This window comes from Juglans microcarpa x Juglans regia, chromosome 1S, assembly GCF_004785595.1.
Source record: "Juglans microcarpa x Juglans regia isolate MS1-56 chromosome 1S, Jm3101_v1.0, whole genome shotgun sequence".
Classification (NCBI taxonomy): domain Eukaryota; kingdom Viridiplantae; phylum Streptophyta; class Magnoliopsida; order Fagales; family Juglandaceae; genus Juglans; species Juglans microcarpa x Juglans regia.
Window position 1 is genome coordinate 21,785,824 of NC_054595.1, and position 19,840 is coordinate 21,805,663.

The window sequence follows — 19,840 nt, forward strand, 5'->3', positions numbered from 1 at the left end:
TAATAATAAAAGTCAAAAAGAAAACAATAGAGGCTATCTTTGCTAAAAATCTCCTACTATTCAAACTCCGCCAGGAATGGTAAAGGCCCGGTCAAAAAATTTTCAGTAGGCAGGTAGTTACATGCCACTTCATCAGTCTTGGCCACGTGTCATCATCATTCACCCAAAAGTGAGTTACTCTGAAAAATGTTTGATTAGTGAGAGTAAACCACTTTTGCATTTAGATATTGAAGTAAATTCAATTGATTTGAATTTTTATAAATAATAATAGGTTAAATAATAAAAAAAGTTATGTGAGATATATTAAATTAAGTGTAAAATATGTTTAAATGTTAATATATGTTTAATATTTTTTATAAAAAATTGAAAAAAATTATAAATCATACGTATAAATATGTTTTAAATTGAAAAAAATTATAAATTTTACGTATAAAAAAGTTTTAAGTTGGGATGAATTTAAGTTTTTAAAAGCTGAATGTTTGGATGTTAACATCAGTTTAAAGTTAGATTGAACTCAATTGAATTTAGAAACTAAACGTAACCTTACTCTGGCACATGTTTGATTAACGAAAGTTTTAAGAATTTCGAGAACTCTTAAAAAGATAAAAAAAAAAGAACAAATTGAGAAGTAATTTGGAAAAATATAAAATATAGTTAATAAAGGTGTTTCAAAGTTATTGAGTAAAATATTTATGAGATTTTTTTTTTTTAAGTTATTTTGGATTTTATGATTTTCAGAAAAATACAAAAACTCTTGGTTGTTGATTAGATATTTGGATATTCGGATGGAATTTTTAAAAAAATGGAAAAATGAAAATACATAACCTTAATATATATTAGTTTCCCCCGAACAACCTTGGTAAAAAACTGCCACGTGGACGTGTGGGTAGCTAGGGAGGGAACTGGCGGTCCACCGCGAACTTCGGTTTGACCCTTCCACATAATGCTAATTGCCAAGTACGGACGCTCCATACGCTCCTCCGCCTCTGTATATATCTGCAACTTCTTGCCACCCCATATCTTCTTCCATTTTCCAACCTAGGCTCCAACGTCTTCTCTCTCTCTCTCTCATCAAAACCAAAAAAAACCCAAAACTCATGCCGAAATCACTCTCTCTGACGCGCGTTGCTCTCTCTCTGCTTTTTTTGTCGTTCGGTTTTATTTTTTTGTTTAGAAAGTAATATTTGTTTTATTGTTTTGGATAAGTCATGAATATATAAATATATGTATAGTCCGAGGCATGGGGCGTGCGTGGGTGCGATGTCGACGCTATACATTACATGTTTTCCATCGCTGTTTTAGGAGGTTGAGAGGAAATTAACATCCTCGATCGGGGTTTCGCCGGCTGGCTTAAAGGTGGTACGTACGTGCGTACGATGTTTCAGGACGTGGTTCATCCAGTACCAGAGCAGCAGCTTCCCGGCCTCGTAAGGTTTCTTGACCTTGAACGTACAAAGTCTTGATCATTGATTCATTTGTCATGCACGTTCCCCATGCATGCCATCGTTCAAGTATTCTTTTTGGGTGGTGAAAATCGATCATGACCCTTTTTCCTCGTGTTTTCCTTTTGTCTTTCGTAGTCATGTTATTTATAAATCTCTCATAAAAATTCATAAAATTATTTGTTCGTCACGTTAAATTGTTCGACATATCATGAGAAGCTACGCTTTGGGATTCGGCCTCCATGCTCTTATTTTCGCACTTGACGTTTTTCTTTTCAACTTTGCATTAATATTCACGTATCGTATTTGATTTATAAATTTGATCTCGTTAATAATAGTTCAGTTCTGCATTGTCAAATGGAACCAAATTCCCCCCTTCCATTCTCCTTTTAGAGTTTTGTAATAATATTAATGCATGTCATCCTCTGCTCGATCTGCCCGACGTCTCCTCATCTGAATTTGTCATTCATTGAGGGAAGGTAATTTGGACAGTGAAAGTCTTTTAATTCATCATATCTTATTTAATCATTACAATTTTTTCAAATCTTAAAATAATAATAATATTAAAAAATAATATTCTAACCATATTTTATTCAATTTTCAGCTTTTATATCATGAACTCAACTCATATCATTTTATCTCACTATCCAAACTTTACTTAATGTCTACATAGTGTACGTACCATATAAATTCCCAAAATCTTTTGTCGTTCCTATTTTTTAAAGAGATATAAGCTCCAAAATCGTTCTGCATGCTAAATATGTACGTGGAGAATCTGAGATCATATATATATATATATATATATATATACACACGGAGCTTTACACTGGTTTAGTATTTATATTGGCCGTTTGAGCTTGAGTCGGAGGGAAAGAAAGAAAGAAAGAAAGAAAGCAACTTGCGACAACATTCACTCAAAGAAAATATTTCAATCTCGTGTCCAACCATATATATATGCTCAGTACCAAACTGTCATTGTCCAAGCTGGGCACCATCGTAGCTGTAGTAATCTGATCTTGAATTTTCCTGTACGTAGCTAGTGAATGTCAGGTGTTGTGGTAATATATATGTAGCTTTTCACGCTTCTCTTTTTATAAAATTTTCTAATTACGATTCTTTTGTTCAGTTGGCCGAGAGATGAAAGGCACTGCCACTTTGACAAGCTTTATGCATGGACAACATGAGGGGTTCTTTTAAGTGCCTTTTAAATTCCCAGTGTTTGTTCAAACTGGGCTATCTATTTCTATATGTTGCACAAAAGCAGCATACCATGAGCTTCCTTCTTTGTTTATGTCGATATTGATTTCTAGCCAATATTTGGTAACTTAGTTCCCACATATCACATGGAACACAAATGCGCATCTTTTTCTACTTTGCACAAAAAATCCACCATGAGATCGACCTTCATTTTGCAGAACTTATATATATATATATGTTTGTTTACATTATATTCGACACAGACTATTTGTCCATGGCTACCACAATTAACTAGGGATGACGTGCCATTGAGCAGATAGAGACAGGGAACGTCTCTGTTCTTAGAGATATGCAGCACTCCTTTGAGGTCTCACCATTGATGTCTGTCTGCAATCTAAAACTCATCGGGAATAGAGAATATTAGCTTTCAGCTTTGATCTTCGTTCTCAAATCATTGCAATTTGATTCATATCCTTACATATAGATATGAAGAATGATACGTCTACTTTGCTTAAGATGAAGGTTCATCATATATATAGTCTCAGAATAAATGTTAAGGTTTACAGATGTTGCAGTTAATCGTAGTCGTGGTGTTGATATTTCTTTCCCAATGTTTTGCAGGATGAGATTTCGAGCCCCCTCAGTGCTCAAATTTTTGATTTTGCAGACCTAGAACTTTTCCATGATCAGACCATACAGAATTCTGAGGGTACTTCTAGCTCGAACTGCTGTTATGAAGAGAACTCTTCCTATGCCACTAATCTTTCCTTACCAACAGATGCAGACAATAAGTTCAACAGCTACGATGACAACAATGGAAATCCTAACACAACCTCCAACCCTGCCACCAACACCATCACTAGTACCACCACAGCCACCATCACTCTCAACAATAGTAGCAATCTGTCTGTAATCTTTGATTCCCAGGAGGAAATTGACAATGAAATAAGTGCCTCCATCGATTTTTCTGCAACGCCTTCCTTCTCTGTTTCACCGTTTCTCTCAATTCAACACGAGCAGTTCGATTTCTCTTCAGTGCAGCCTCAGATTCCTATATCAGATGTTGATGTTGAGGGGCTTTCACAGTACCCTGCTGACCCAATTGCACCTCTACTGGGGGCTTCCTTACCGGCTCATGTTTTCAAAGAGGATTGTTTGTCCTCAGTGCCATCTTATGTGCCTTTGAACCCTTCATCTCCTTCTTGTTCTTTTCTTGGCCCTGCCTTAGGAACATACATGCCTGCCGGGTCCATGAATGCTGCTGCATTATCCGCTGACAGTTCTGGGATTTTCGGCGGAAGCATCCTCATGGGTTCTGAGCTGAAACCACAAGAACTGGATTGCCAGGGTGACAATGGTGGAATTTACTATCCAGATTCCATGCAGCGGGTTTTCAACCCTGGAGACCTTCAGGTAATATAGCATGCAGTTCTGTTGTAGCTTATACATTTCGTATCTTCTGCTCCAGGAACTAAAAGTAACAGCTTGCTTAGATATTTCAGTGTTGAATACATCGAATTATCAAGTTAACTCTTTAGTTAACCTGTACTGTTGTGAAATCACTACTTATCTCAAACTGATAAAAAGAGATAGATTTTATTATTTATTTCATATCTTAACATTTCTCCTCACGTGTAGATTAAACTCTTTTTCGATAGGTGGTCCAATAAGTGAAATATTTAATTAAAGGGGTAGAGTGTGAAATCAGTGTTCGAACTCAAGATCTCAGCTCTGATACCATTTGAAATCACCACTTATCTCAAAAATTTAAGGCGATAGAAAGATGTAAATTTTATTATTTATTTTATATCTTAACAACTATAAAACAACATTTAGGATTGAAGATTTTCAATATTAAAACAATATAATGGCCTTCTTACCAAAATTAAGATCTTTAGCTCATGTTAATATATGTTGTTCTCCTATCCTCGGACTAAAGATTGAAACTTTCTAATTAATTTAGAAGGCGGTGCAGGTAACTGGGGTGTTGCATTTAGTTCCTTATCTTGTACTTCGGGGATCCTAATTGAGTGCTAATCCAATAGCAAAGAGAATTAGATTTAAGATCAGGACCTTTATGGAATGAGTATAAATTTATCTGCTGTTTTTCTTTTCTATAAAAAATGGGACTTTTGTTTATATAGCTTCTCCATTTTTCTATAAAGGCACTCAGCGCAGAGAGTCAGCGATTGGTAGGTAAGGCTGGAAGCTCTAGTACTCCATTGGCATCGGAGATTTCAAGTTTGGAAGATTCAACTTACAAAGTAGGAAAACTCTCCGTCGAGCAGAGGAAAGAGAAGATCCATAGGTACCTGAAGAAGAGGAATGAGAGGAACTTCAGCAAGAAAATAAAGGCGCTCTCTCTCTCTCTCTCTCACATGCACAAAAAAAAAAAGGAACCTAGGCATTGATCACCACTATCATACATATGCGCATTATTGTCTTAAAATTTGAGTTCTTAATGGTCTATACACTTATATATGCAGTATGCCTGCCGCAAGACACTAGCAGACAGCCGACCCCGAGTCAGAGGAAGGTTTGCAAAGAATGATGACTTTGGGGAAGCTAACAGGCTTGCTTGCAGCAATCATGAAGAGGATGATGAGGATGAAGTAAGATTTATTAAGCATGTTAGCTAGGAAAAAAAATAAAAAATCTTGCATAAATAACTTTCTCACCCACGATTCTTATATTATGTACATGCAGGTAGTAGTTGTGAAGGACGAAGATGATCATCTGGTTGATTCTTCAGATATCTTCACTCATATAAGTGGAGTGAACTCCTTCAAATGCAACTATCCAATTCAATCCTGGATATGACAGATAGGTTTTGGGATATCAAATATTTTTACAATTTTGCAGGACCCTGATCTTTTGGCCTGGATGCATCTATCTATCCAGTTCATTTAGGATACTAAAAAAAAATAAAAAATAACTGGGTCATTATATATTTATAGAATATATGGAGGAGTCAGGATCATATAAAGCAAATAACAAAGTAGTTTTTTTGGGGTACATACCATATTCCTCTTGTTGTACTAACAACTTCAAAACCCAAAAGTTGTGCAATTCCAGATGGCAAACCTGATTTCTGGAAATGGTACTAAAGAGAGCAAGTTTAAGTGTGTATGTATTAAGCTTCTGGACTCTGTGCATCTAAACCCCATATTCATGACAAGGTTGTTCTTTTTTCCATGTACAGAGTACAGATGTTAAATTGACAGTGAGATCATGCATGCTCAACTAAACTTTCATACATCTTTGTTTTTTAGGGTCGGCCGAAACGAGCCAACCCTATAGGATTCCACAAATTATGTCGGCCATATGTCTTAACAGTCATACAGCACTCACCAGTCGAGGGGGAGCGTTCTTTATGTACAGATAAACATGATATGGGCTCCATGTTTCTGCTGGTGTATGAATTAGTGCATTTCATTGTGGTTTGAACCTTCGAATCTAGAATTGCACAGACCCTTTAGGATTCCTTTATGCTTAAAAACTATTTTAAACACAAGGAACCAACTCAAATCCATTAGTAAGGAAGAGGAGATAGGGATTAGTTGATTGTCCTTCTTGGGATACTATTTGACAAATGATAAATCATATTTATAATCATAAAGTGCACAGGTGTCGCATATTATTTTTAAAAAATAAAAAATAAATATGATATCTACGTGAAAATTTTAATATTTAATAATCAATCTCATTTTTCATTTTTTATTTTTTTTCAAAAAAAGCCACGATACTTATACAATTTATAACTGTGTATCTAACATTACTATTGACAAATGCAGCCCAGAAAGATAGATGGCATTTTGAAAAGCAAAACAACAAAAATGTTTATGTTTTTTAATGACTTGTTGGTTGGACGGCTCCTATGAAAACAGAGCTTTTCCTTGTCAAAATCAAGATTCAGGATCGAGTCTGCACTAGTCCAACAATTGAAGATTGCGTTGGTCCCACTTCCATAACTTTGTATGTCAGGATGTGAAAATTGCCGGGAATTCTGGATTTGAAAAAGGAATTCTAAATTGTACACGAAACAGCTATACTCGTATTGGCCGAAAGCAATCAAGGTGAGAAAATAAATTGACATTTTAACATTGCAAAATGATTTTTTTAATATATTTTCTAGTTGGATCATACATTCAAAACGTATCCTTTGAAAATTTTGATACATTTTTTTAATTTTTTTAAGTAAACTTACCTTTAAGGTAAAATTTTATAATCTTCAATCATATCTCTATTAGAGATGATGGTTAACGGTTAATCGTTAAAATAAAAAATTATTTAAAATGACACCCACGACTTGATCTAATCGGAAATAACTAAATTTAAGATTAAATACAACATTCTTCTTGATTCTTATCACTTTTGAAAAATAACTGAATCATATATATATATATATATATACACACTCACAAAATCATCATGATTATTTGCCATAGCTAGTCTTGCAAAGAAAATCATTCATCAAGATTGTTGCATCATTTAAAAAAAGAAAGACACTTCTGCTGTAAAGCAAATGATCATTTGTTCTTCCTCAAAGGATTAGTATGAAAACAGTGGTTTTGGGGTCAAGAAATCATTCGACTTTGACAAACTCCACATACAAAACATATCATCATCAGCATGCATAAATATGCCATGTAGACTGATGCTGCACTTGGAGTGTAAAGGGTTCCTTGCAGTGGAGTGAGCATGAAGGCTCGCTTTTGAAGGAACCAAATTCAACCCATTATAGAAATTTCATCTAGAATTGACCTCCCGGCCACCTCTTTAATCAAAACTGAAAAGAAAATTTTTCTCAATTATTGTACAAATGCATCGCACATATGAACATGATCGATTGTTTTTTGTTGTTTTGTCACGTTGGTTGCACTTTAATTATATATGTTTATATTTCGTTTTGTTTTCTTGTGTTTGCGTGTTAAAGTGAAATTGACTATATGCAGCCTAATTGGTTAGGATAGGAATAGGGTTTGATTTTTTTTATTATTTTGAAATGAAGAATAATGTGCGTTAGAAATTGGCATCATGAACTATATGCAAAATAGAAGCCAGAAGACAAATCAAGATTTTCGAACTGCCCGTTCATGCAGCCAATTTCACATTTAGGATTGATTTAGATTCAGAAATGAGATGAGATAATTTTAAATTAAAGTTAAAAAAAATATTGTTAAAAAATATTTTTTAATATTATCATTGTTTTAGGAATTGAAAAAGTTGAATTATTTATTATATTTTATGTGAGAATTTGAAAAAATTATAATAATAAAATGAGATAAGATGAAATATTTTCTGAATCTAAATGAAGCTTTAGATGTTAAGAGTATGAGCCGTGCAACACACATAGAAGGTATAGCACGAGGATGGCTACCGACAAGTTATAATTTTTTTATTCATTTTTTTATATCTTTAAAGATATATATATTTAAATTCATAATATTATTTTAAAAATAATTTTTTAATTATTAAATAAAAAATAAATAAATAAAAAATCATCAGGATCCATCTTCGAAATGGATTCTCAACGTGACATGTATATAACTTTTTAAAAAGAAAACCATGATTCTTTTTAAATAATAATAACTTTTAAATAAATAAATTCAATCCAATCGAAGTTTCTTATGATTCTTTATAAAAAAAAGGAACAAGTATTTCATGAATACTATTAAAAAAAAGTATTTCATGAATATGTGACATGTATATAACTTTTTTTTTACAAAAAAATTGAAGTAAAAAAAGTTGTCACGTGTCTTTTTATTTTAAAAAGAAAACGTATTTCTTAATCCTTATATATTCGAGGGGACACCATTATAAAATTTTAAATAGATTGAAATAAATCTTCTCCCATTTAATTTAGAAAAAAACTCTACCCTGTCAAATTTTTAGGACCCACATACTGTTCATGCGTTCTTTAAAATATAACTACAAAAAATTATATAAAAATAAACTTACCTAATTCATATAATATTTTAAATTTATTTTATAATAATAATAATAATTTTATAATATGATATATTGGACATCTGTTTCGGTGTTTGCCGTTTAAAAGAAGATTAATGCTAGTTACACGCTTCATACACTTTGTAAAAATATAGGTCTTATTAATAATGAATAATTTTTTTAATATTTTTTTAAAATAAAATCAATTTTTTAACAAAAAATTTCACGCGAAATTTTCAATTTCCTATGAAAGATGAAGCCCCAGATTGAGAAAACAAAAACAATTTGCATCTTCCAAGTGGCCCTTCGTTCTTTGGCTTTAGTGGACACCTGTAGCTATCGTGCACACCAGCTCACGTTTATCTCCAAAATTCCTTTTTTTTATTAAAAAAATAATAATAATATTTTTTAAGTTATTTTAATTTTGGGTGCAACTGCCAACTGAAGGATATTTCAAGTTGAAAATGGATTTTGTGCTACGCTTCGTATTTTGTATTGTCCTAAAAGAAACGCAAGAATAATATAAAATGGAAAGTAGGGTCCCTTCACGAGAATCCGGATTTGGGGGCCGAGGAGGCGCTTAAAAGGCCCAGTTTTGGCTTTGTTTCGATCTTAATTCCACTCAACTCATCGTTATAATTTTTTTAAATTTTAATATAAAATATAATAAATAATTTAATTTTTTTAAATTTTAAAATAATAATAATATTAAAAAATAATATTTTAATAATATTTTATCATCTCTACTCAATTAAACTCATTTCAACATTTAAACACAATTTTAAATTCAATTAATTGAATTTAATTTTAAATTAAATTTGATATCCAAATAATTGATTTTTAAATTATTTGAATTTATTTGAATTTAAAATCTTTTTATAAATATAACTTATAATTTTTTTCAATTTAATATCTCTATAATCTTAAATGAATCCTGTGAAATTCACTTTACTATCTCAATTTATTATTATTTATAAATATAAGTCAATTCATCGCATTCACCGTACAAACTAGCGTAAGAAACGTGACTGACAACCCCATTTCATCCCCCACTACGACACTCGTTTCTCTCTGTTCAGGTAGTTTCTCACACAATCACACTCTTGCGTTCCTGGAAATTAAAATGTTCGTTTTCTTCAAATTAAAATTGAAAAGAAAAAGCTTTAGAAGCTAATACTAGAGCTTATCCTTCTTTTCGTCTGCTAATTTCGTTTCCTACTCTTCGCCTTTTCTTTTCCTTTTCTTGTACTGTTTGACATTTTACAGGGCTTTCTTTGTTTGTTTGGGGGGGATAACGAGAACAAGCTCGAAGTTTGAGGATTAAAAGAGTGTTGGCATGTTGGGAATCACCTGCTTCTCTTCTGGTTGCAAGTGGGTCTGTCATCTGCGTTTGTGTCTGTCTTTTTGACTAGGGTCGTTTTGGTTCTTCTTGGATCCAATCTTTGAGGTAAGAAAAACTGCTATTTTTTAATTCGTTCTATTATTATTTTTTTCCCTGTCTGCAGCTTGTGCTGGGTTTTTGGTTATGGTGCATTTATTATTGTTTTTTCAGTCACTTTGTACTTTGTGGCTTTATTGCATTTAGTACTGATTTTGTTTCGTGGGTATCCTGAGTATATTTGTTTTTATTTGTTTTGTTGGGTTTTTTGTTGTAGTTTTTTATTTTTCTTTTTGTAATTTTATGGCTTTATTCCAATCTTCTTCTTCTTCTTCTTTTATTTTTTTGCGTTTTACTGAATACACTTAATCTTTTTTTTTTTCTGCGTTCTTTCTGGGGTCTTGGAAAGATATAGTACTGTTTTAGGAGGTGTTCGTGTGTTGAGCTTAGCTCGGTGGTACCAACTAACGTCGAGGAATTCCTTGAATGTAATTTCAGTGGCCTACCGTTTCATTTGAACACGAATGAAGTTCTTGCGTGCGTCTGTAGCATCGAGGAATTCTTCGAATGTAATTTCAGTGGCCTACCATTTCACTTGAATGGAATTCTTGTATGTGAGTATGGGTGATTATTTGAGGTTTCTATATCTGCATGTATTTCCACCAATTGTTCTTCATCGTTTCTTGTTTATTCATCTCTGTTTAATGTACTCAATTAACAGTATTTGTTATCCTATTCATATAAGTAACGTGAAATAGTAAGGTTTCTTAATTTGCTCTTTTTCCCCTTTCTAACTAGAAACTAATTTTGTTACAACGAGAAAGGGAAAGTTGGAAGTCGCTTGTTATTGCATATGATGTTCGTATCTTGAGAAATAAATCAAAATAAATTACCGATGGAATGCTTCTGTTTGGATATAATAAACTGCTTGTCATGATTTGTGACAGCCTATCTCGTTGGATCTCGAAGATGGAAACTAGAGTCATCCTACATTAATGTGCTTTAGTTCATTGGATCGGAGGATGGATCACACATTTGTTAATGCCTGTGAAGATGGCTGGGGAAAGGAACGTTCAATGCATATTTTGGGCAATGACAGGGAATTATCCGGAGAAGACGGTCTGGATTTTTCTCAGTCAAAATCAAAAAGGTTGGTGAAAAGGGTAAATTCAGGACATGCTATTATTTTGAAGTTTAAGCAAGCTCAATTGTGCAGAAGTTGCAATCGAGGTACTTTTGGCTTGGACAGTAGGATTCCGAAGCATTTGGTAAGCGTAGACGAGAAATATCTTCGTCGTTGCCTGGAATTGATTAATATCAATGCATCAAAAGTGGCGCGGTGCAAGGCATCTAATCAGGCTAAAATTAGGAGCAGAGATGCATATGATTCTCCCAGTTTCATTTTTGAATGTCCATTGGAATCTGGGACTGGAGGTGTAGTTGTCAGCCCTGCAGGACGATGGATTGTAGGTACAATCATGGGAAGTAAGAGTATGCAGAACATATTGAAGAGCCCATTATTTCACCAATTCAGTGCCTTAGATAGCAATGCTAATTTCAGAAGATCAAACTTGAATGACATCAAAGGCTCAATATGCTATGATATTATGGACTCTCCCAGTGGTTTAAGTATATCTTCACCACAGAAACCAAAAAAGAAAATTCCGCTGACGGGAAGCCATAAAAATAGATCTGATAGTGAGCACAACAGGGTTTTTTCTGTGTCAAGCTCAAACTCTATTTGTTCTGATCAGTCTTCTTCTTCTCCTTCTCCTTCTCCTTCTGCCTTTGTTTGTCAGGGGATGCTTCAATGTACATGGAAGGGTGGGCTTCCTCATTTTGTATTTTCTACAGATGATCAGAGGGAGGTCTATGTAGCAAACTTGTGGAAGGTTGGGTCGACAGATGATAAAGCTGTGGACTATATATACTCATTCTATTCAAGAAAGGATGGCCAGAAGGACCATGGAGTTTGTGATAACTTAGTTGGTAATATGAAGGTATCAGCTTCTCTTACCCACTGTCTAGACAATTCTAAAATCAGGGAGACTGAGTTCGTTTTGTATGGTGGTGATGAACATTGTGGCATAGAGGCAAACACTTCAAGCCTCAATCAGAGAAAGAACAAAGGGTTCCCAAAGAAAGTGGTGCAAGTGTTCAGAACGAGTCACTCATCCAAACATAAAACAATGTCCAAGGCTGGTGGATCCAGTACCATACCGGAAAATTGCTCTTTGGAGTTATGTGGAGATACAGGAAGCAACCTTGAAGCACTTGGTATGGACAGTAAGTTTGAAAATCATTTTCTGCCAAAATCTGAATTGGCTGCCATTGTTGTGAAAGACTATGTCCATGACAATCATCAAGAGGAAATTGGAGGTTGGGGCTTGAAATTTCTCAGGAAATTTGGGTCTAGGAAAAATATTGATTCTCTGGAAGCTTTGGTACATTGTGAAAGTCGCGCTCGAAATATTGGCGATTGCTCTACAACTATGGACATTCTAATCCCAGCAGGTCTTCATGGCGGTCCAAGAACCAAAAACTGTGGCCCTTCTAGTCTTATTGAAAGATGGAGATCTGGTGGACACTGTGACTGTGGGGGCTGGGACATCGGGTGTCCTTTGACAATACTTGAATCTAGATTGAGCAAGGATAGAATTTTGCCCGAAGTTGAGATGCAGGAGGAGTGCAAGCCATTTGATTTATTTAAACAGGTGCGTTAATATCCTTATGTTCTTTGCTTGTATATGATTTAGAATTGCAGGTAATATGTCTGTCACTAATAGCTTGAAGCTGTGGCTACTATAGATTTTGCTTTTTCCGCACTGTATTACTCTATTATTCTCTTTCTGTTGTGACATTTTCATGATCAAGGTTAGAAATTATTTGAAATTAGCAAGGTACTTATTTTTTCTTAGTTTTGCTGTATTCTATTGTGACTGAGAAAGAAAGATGACATACTTCCAAAGAGTTGCTTGTCATAGAGAGATTTTAAGGGGATAGTTTTTCATATATCTATCTGTCGACTTCATATATGTGCCATATTTAGACACGCATGGTATAACTGTGTCCAATCTTCAAATTTTCAGGGGTCACAGCATACCTCTCCCACCTTGAGGATGGTAAATGTTCATGATGGTTTGTATTTCATTCATTTTCAACCAATTCTATCAGCTCTGCAGTCTTTCTCGATTGCAGTGGCAATTATCCACACGCGGAGTCCCACTCTCCAACCCAAATATGTACAAGACTAAAAGTAGCAAGGTCCAGGTTTGGTGTTTATGTAATAGTTGTACCCTTTCTCCGTTACAGTAGTAAGTCAATTTTAGTATCTATAAATGAATCGAGATATTTGTAACTTTCTCTTGATTCAGAGTAATAAGGAGAAGATGGTGATAGGGAATGGGTATTCATTCATATTGTAGGTTAGTTGGTACCGAAATGGTTAACTTTATATTTTGATTCGTAGACCAAAAACTCCTGTAATCTGCTCCTTTATATGAAATCTACAAGCTTTTGGTGTAATGTTTGTTTCGAAATCATCTGGATGACCACTGGATTATAATGAGATTTGGTGGACACGATCTACAGAACTGGAACCGATGCTGAAGAACGATGTTATGGCTTGAGGGGCACTTCTAATTTCTTGAAAATGTCTGGTCGATGACCTTTAACAATGCATTATTTTTCCATTCACAGTGTTTGAAACTTTGACGGATGGAATTGACCATTTCTGCTCTCCTCAAACATGAACAGTCATCTTGGTGGGCGAAATTCTTCTTTTTTTTTTTTGCTTTTCAGTCATGTGAATATGTGACACTGGTCCCAGGGGAGGACTCAATTCAAACAAAAGGATTGGCAAGAAATTTTCCTTTTTTCACGAACTTCAATTTCAAGAAGAAATGTTTAAAATGTACCTCATTATTATCCAATCACTTTAATAGGAGAAAAAATATTTACAACTATGAATTGTATAACTGCTGCGTAATCGTTTTGAAAAAATTGAATAAAATATGGAATTCAAATGAAAAAAAAAATTAATTTTTTAATAATAGATCTCATTCTTTTTCAAAATAATTACGAGTTGTTTACGCACTTCACAATTATATATAGAATTATTCATATAATAGTGCATCAACATAAATTTTTTGAACAATCGGTATTTTAACGTGGGACCAAAATAACGGTTCAAGATTCCTTGAGAAGATTTGAATACAATAAATAGGAAGTAATTGACTAATCCTGGCCACTTAATGATGAAATAATGGTGAACTTTATTATTAGAGACATATTTAGACACAAATATATTTTATAAAAGTAAATCTACGAAATAATGTAGTTTAATATAGTACGTCAGATTGTAAATTTATTTATAATATAAAGTAGATCTAACATATTATATGAAATTATATCAGTTTATAAATTTATTTTTATGAAATTTTTTTATAACTATAACAGTAATATATTTTGTTGAGTATTGTTTAAACACTTGAAAAGCGGAAATTCTTGGTCCACTTCACTTAAATACTATAATCTAATTAATTAATTAGGAAAAGTTGTACTTTACACTGACAACTTAATTTGACAAGCATCGATGAAAATCATCATACTTGTGAAGGAGAAAAACACCTTACATAAAAGGAGTTTGGGGTTATAAACATACCGTAGTAAAACTCCAGGAAATACCCCAAGTATTGCCCTGCGACTCTACTAGTTACAAAGCAAAAAGGATAGTATTCATTACTTTCCCAGCGGCACCAAGGTCTGCTTGCTGAGACGATTTCAGATAATTTAAGTTAATTTATAAATAATAGTATTTTATAGATTTTATTGAGATGTGTTTGAATATAGATAAATTGAGATATATGTTTAAATATATAAAATATGTTGAGATGTTTTATGTTTAACATTTTTATTTACATTTCAAAAAATAATAAATCCTATCAATAAATTAATTTGAGATGGATTAAAGTGAATTTCTCTTACAAACATATACGGTCTGCTAGTGAGTTTTTCACTCTGTAAGAGTGACAAAACTCAAAGGAGAGAGAGAAGCAATGCCCAGAACATAGTTTTAGGTACGTTTGGAATTTAAACTCCTCTTAATTCATCTCAATTCATCATTATAATTTTTTCAAATCTCAACATAAAATATAATAAACAATTCAATTTTTTCAAATTTTAAAATAATAATAATATTAAAAAATAATATTCTAACAATATTTTATTATCTCAATTCAACTCAATTCAACTCAGTTCAACATCTAAACACAGCCGAGGAGGTTGATAAGAGTTTTTTATAACCACTTTGACAACAACGGACAGCTTGATGTGAACTTACACGCTGAGGTAATTTAATGTAAAATATTAATCTATTTTACATAATAAAAAATTTACTATTTAACGTTTCATGCCAAGTCAGGTTAATTTAAAATTCAATTCTACAAAATAGTGACTATCTTTCTAGATTATTAGAGCATTAATAGTGGACTCATTAAAGTTTGGTTAAAATTTAGTTAGAAAATTAATTTTTATAAATTTAGCTACCACTTTTTAACAACACTTAATAACTGACTCTTAAAATCTATTACTATTCTATTAAAATATTGATTTTGACATTTTTATTTGTTTTAATTCTAATTGTAATTTGAATATTTATTCGTTGTTAAAAAAATACATACTAATTTTCTAATGTTGATATTAGATTTTAAAAGAAAAAATTAGCATCAACTAGTAATAATATTGTACAACTAGAACTTGAAGTATCCCAACAAGATGATGCCACGTCATTGAAATGATGACTGATGAAGATTGACTGCCTTTTATGGTTGAGTTTGAAATTTGGGTACTTTGTGCTTTTGAGACGAATATAAATTTTTTAGAATTGTGAACTCGCTCGAAATGAATAGCACTCGAGAGAAAATTTTTTATGCCAAAATAATATTTAACCAGTAGCTTGGACTCAATAGATTTGACTAGTAAAAATGATCAAAGCTAAAAGTATTATAGTTTTGTTAAGTTTACTATAATAAATTTTTATACAATCTAATTAAATTTTAACTAAAATATAACTTTGTTGAGTTTACTATTAGTTCTCTTAATCGATCAAAATAATGGCCCATTGTAAGTATCGGAGGCCCTGAGCCCAGTATTTAGTACCAATTCCGGTAGCCCACATCCCACTCATCGAAACTGTCACAAAGATCATGGGGCGTTTTGGAATTTAAAAATTAACACTTGTGACCTTAGAAAAGCCCTAGATAGCCACCTATATAAACGACCCCAAAAACCCTAATCTTCTTCTCAGTCTTCTCTTCAGCGGGCAAAAATGTCGAAGCGAGGTGAGTACGCCGCTGCACTCTGCTTCTTTTCTTATATCAATTACATTTCCATTTGTTTCTCTGATTGATTGCCGAGAAAGCTTCATGGATAGGATGAGGGGGGATCCATTTTTTCTGCTGTTTTTTTTTTTTTTTTTTCATGGATCAATAAAATGATAGCATGCAATTTAAGTATTTGCATTTTTATTGATTCTTCGTGCTTTTTTTGGCCAAAAACCTTCGGCACTTTAGAGTCCGTCTTTCCTTTTATTTCCCTTGGCGATCCTGGGTACCGAACAAGGGGAAACGGCAATATTATCATGTATGTTGACTAACCATGTGAGACGTTACAGATCCCATTCTTTCTTGAGGAGGCCTAATAAAACTAATTCAAGCCAAAATTTTAATGTTGCCTTTGTCATTTCATTTTCTCCAATTTCTCTCGGCGGCCAAATAGATTCTAGTTGAAATTGTTTGTCTTTTTTGGATAATGTTGTGGACGATTTAGATCACGAGTTTTGTGGGATCTATTTGGTTTCGGAGAAACTGTAGGAACTTTTCTTTTCCTTTATTCTCCTGTCTTCCATACTAGGGTAACTCAAGCTACGCACACGAATTTGAGTTTACAGCATATCTCAAGCCCGAGCTTTGACTAGGTGATAAATTTTATGTTGCCTTGTTATTTAATTTTTGTAGCTTTCTAGGCAGCGAAACAGATGCTTATTGAAATTTTTAATCTTGCTGGATACGGTAGCGGATTCTTTGGAACATGGCGTGTGGGATCTGTTTGGTTGCAGAAGAAGTGTTGAAAAAGGGAAATGAAGTAGGCCGACTATAGGATTTTCATACTAATTTGTCACAATAAAATGGAAAAGCATTTAAAAATTAAAGTCCGAATTTTCCTCTGTTATGAATTCAAATAGAATAGCACATAATGAATTGTCGGTGCATTTCTGGTTTAGGGCGTGGAGGATCAGCAGGTAACAAGTTCAGGATGTCACTGGGTCTACCAGTGGCAGCTACAGTGAACTGTGCCGATAACACCGGGGCAAAAAACTTGTATATTATCTCGGTGAAGGGAATCAAGGGTCGCCTGAACCGTTTGCCATCGGCTTGCGTTGGAGACATGGTGATGGCCACCGTGAAGAAAGGGAAGCCTGATCTCAGGAAGAAGGTTCTGCCTGCAGTTATTGTGAGGCAGCGTAAGCCATGGCGCCGAAAGGATGGGGTCTTCATGTACTTTGAAGGTAATTACTTTTGTTTTAGTTAGATTGTCGTTCTTGTAATGTGGCCATACTCTTGTTAAGCATTTTGCTGTTTCTACTATTAGCTATGACTTATTCTTGGTTCAGCGCGTATTTGGCTGCATGATAACTGGTTTATGAATGGTTTGCTTCCTGACCAACCACATTTTTTAGCCCATTCCTAAGCATTGTTTGATACTGTCCCTATTAACTTGCTTCAATATCATAATGAGTGCTAAAACCTAAGACCAGAGTGAAATTTCTGACGTTAAATATAAGAAAACAGATTAAATATATTGTATTTGTGTATTTTTTTGTTAGATCCGTGCAAAATGTATCTTGTAACCTTGCCAGACATCAGTCAGGTATCTTCCTTAATATACCACGGTAGATACAGTTACGAGTCTGGAAAATTTATTGTGTCCATCGTTGCAGATCTTGCTGTTCTTTTTGTGCATGCATCTGCTCCATTTGGGCCCGACATATAACAATAAGGCTTTGAGTTACAGCTTATTTACTATTCTAGTGCTCATTATGCATCAAGCCAAGCATCAATTGAGCTAGTCTTGGCTCAAAACCCTCCATGCATGTCTGAGTTAAATTATTCTCTTCCATATCTTGGTCCCATGGTAGTAAACTTTGACCTTTTGCATTCAAAATCTTGATCCCATAGTAGTAAACTTCGATCACTTAAATTCAAAGTGTTGGTGACAAGGCATATGGCACAACATCCTTAAAAGGTCAAAGTTTACTACCATGGGACCAAGTAGTAAACTTCGACCACTTCACATAAAACTTCCAATAAGGATGCCTGTGCCAACTTTCCATTAAGGATGCTGTGCCATATGCCTTGTCACCAACACTTTGAATGTTAATAGGACATTCTACCTGTTTTGAATTGATTTTTTTGATGCTCAGATGGTACCGGTCTTTTGTTTTTCTTATTACAATACAGTTTTTTCATTGAGATACTATTTTCTTTGGCAGATAATGCTGGTGTGATTGTGAATCCAAAGGGAGAAATGAAAGGTATGGCTTTATCTCACTAATTGGCGATCATGTATTTGTTGAATGTCAATGGGATGGTTTCTTCTTCTGGGTCAGGTTGGGTGGGTGAATGCTAGTCGTTCATGTCAAATGTGTTCAGTAATGTCTCATACATGGTTACTTGCTTTTTAATTTTGAGCTTAGTTTTAAGTTGGTCCGGCTGATTTTTGTTTTATATTTTAGGGTCTGCAATTACCGGTCCTATTGGGAAGGAATGTGCTGATCTATGGCCGAGGATTGCAAGTGCAGCTAATGCCATCGTTTAAGAGAGTTCTATGTTATCTTTGTTTCTCCTACCGAAAATTTAATCTCAATACTTTTATAGAAGCAGAGAGCTTTCCTAGATTGACTGGATTTTGTTATGAGGATATTTTGAGTTTGGTGAAAACCGCATGGAGTCTATCTTTGGATTATGATATTATTTCTTATGCTTATTGTGCCCATTTCTTTAATTATTTCAACCCCATCCTCATAAAACTAGATATGTGCTCCTTGTACGCTGAAAAAGAAAACTAGATGTCTCATTCTCATCCCTTGCGAACAAAGTCGCCCACTTCAGCCTTGTTGCAATCCTGTAAGCAGCTCTCCCAAACCTTGTACGAGTATTTCACAACAGCAAGCATTTTAAACATGAGATTAAAGAAGAAAACGGTTCAATTGAATGTGATAATAACCATTCGAAGATGTCCCCTTCAACTCGATACCCCATCAAATTTACCAGCATATTTTTTAGGAGAAATACTTCATACATAAATCAAGGATGGTACCAGCATATTTTCTTTTCAATATGTTTTTTAATATTCTTAATCATTAAGAAAGAAATTACACAACTGCATTAATAGTCACTTTCTAAACCATTAAGTAATAAAAAAAAAAAAAAATCTGAGTGGTAATTTTGAGGGGTTACACTAGTTTTTCTTCCATAAACTAATATCACAAAAGTAATCTCACTCTCATTTTTTGTAAATTATAAGTTTTATTTTTATATAGATAAAAATATTATTCAAATAATAATAAGAATCCCTAATACTATGAAATACAATAATAATAAATATAAAAGTAAATTTTAAATTCTACAAAATTCTTAAAGTTTTTAGAAGTTGAAGAATAAAAATGTTAATAGATATTACAAAAAATAAAATCAAAAGGCAAAAACACTCTTGGAGGTCGTGGTGGTGGATGCCTCATGAAGGCATTTTTTTGTTATATAATATTTCGAAAATCTTGGAAAATCAAATTAAAAACTATTTTATTATTTCTGAT

General features: G+C 33.6%; 3 protein-coding genes and 1 non-coding gene across 6 annotated transcripts; 3 read left to right on the forward strand and 1 right to left on the reverse strand.

The window, feature by feature from the left end:
- Positions 1 to 1,003: 1,003 nt before the first annotated feature.
- On the forward strand, positions 1,004 to 5,834 carry LOC121246248. 2 transcript variants are annotated; one of them, XM_041144348.1, is made up of 5 exons: positions 1,004 to 1,427; positions 3,261 to 4,052; positions 4,805 to 4,993; positions 5,126 to 5,251; positions 5,346 to 5,834. In XM_041144348.1, the coding sequence occupies exons 1-5, from the start codon at positions 1,377 to 1,379 to the stop codon at positions 5,457 to 5,459; spliced, it is 1,272 nt and encodes a 423-aa protein (XP_041000282.1). In that variant the 5' UTR covers positions 1,004 to 1,376; the 3' UTR covers positions 5,460 to 5,834. The 2 variants fall into 2 exon arrangements, with proteins under 2 accessions (XP_041000282.1, XP_041000283.1); XM_041144349.1 differs by lacking the exon at positions 1,004 to 1,427 and adding an exon at positions 2,888 to 3,161.
- Positions 5,835 to 5,906: 72 nt separating this feature from the next.
- LOC121247918 lies at positions 5,907 to 6,118 on the reverse strand. Its single transcript, XR_005937320.1, has one exon. It is a non-coding gene; the product is annotated as a U11 spliceosomal RNA (small nuclear RNA).
- Positions 6,119 to 9,603: 3,485 nt separating this feature from the next.
- Positions 9,604 to 13,491, forward strand: LOC121246247. Of its 2 annotated transcripts, none has more exons than XM_041144346.1 (3): positions 9,604 to 9,667; positions 10,914 to 12,680; positions 13,056 to 13,491. In XM_041144346.1, exons 2-3 carry the CDS (start codon positions 10,962 to 10,964, stop codon positions 13,218 to 13,220), a joined length of 1,884 nt encoding a protein of 627 aa, XP_041000280.1. In that variant the 5' UTR covers positions 9,604 to 9,667; positions 10,914 to 10,961; the 3' UTR covers positions 13,221 to 13,491. The 2 variants fall into 2 exon arrangements, with proteins under 2 accessions (XP_041000280.1, XP_041000281.1); XM_041144347.1 differs by having other exon boundaries at positions 9,606 to 10,035.
- Positions 13,492 to 16,163: 2,672 nt separating this feature from the next.
- On the forward strand, positions 16,164 to 18,990 carry LOC121247074 (60S ribosomal protein L23). Its single transcript, XM_041145408.1, has 4 exons — positions 16,164 to 16,307; positions 17,249 to 17,533; positions 18,518 to 18,559; positions 18,761 to 18,990. Exons 1-4 carry the CDS (start codon positions 16,295 to 16,297, stop codon positions 18,841 to 18,843), a joined length of 423 nt encoding a protein of 140 aa, XP_041001342.1. The 5' UTR covers positions 16,164 to 16,294; the 3' UTR covers positions 18,844 to 18,990.
- The last annotated feature ends 850 nt before the right edge of the window (positions 18,991 to 19,840 follow it).

Coding starts and splice junctions, on each gene's coding strand:
- LOC121246248 (XM_041144348.1), top strand. CDS start 1,377: ATGTTTCAGGACGTGGTTCATCCAGTACCAGAGCAGCAGCTTCCCGGC. Junction 4,053..4,804: donor TCAACCCTGGAGACCTTCAG/GTAATATAGCAT, acceptor TTTTCTATAAAG/GCACTCAGCGCAGAGAGTCA. Junction 4,994..5,125: donor ACTTCAGCAAGAAAATAAAG/GCGCTCTCTCTC, acceptor TTATATATGCAG/TATGCCTGCCGCAAGACACT.
- LOC121247074 (XM_041145408.1), top strand. Junction 17,534..18,517: donor GGTCTTCATGTACTTTGAAG/GTAATTACTTTT, acceptor TTTCTTTGGCAG/ATAATGCTGGTGTGATTGTG. Junction 18,560..18,760: donor TCCAAAGGGAGAAATGAAAG/GTATGGCTTTAT, acceptor TTTATATTTTAG/GGTCTGCAATTACCGGTCCT.
- LOC121246247 (XM_041144346.1), top strand. CDS start 10,962: ATGTGCTTTAGTTCATTGGATCGGAGGATGGATCACACATTTGTTAAT. Junction 12,681..13,055: donor CATTTGATTTATTTAAACAG/GTGCGTTAATAT, acceptor TCAAATTTTCAG/GGGTCACAGCATACCTCTCC.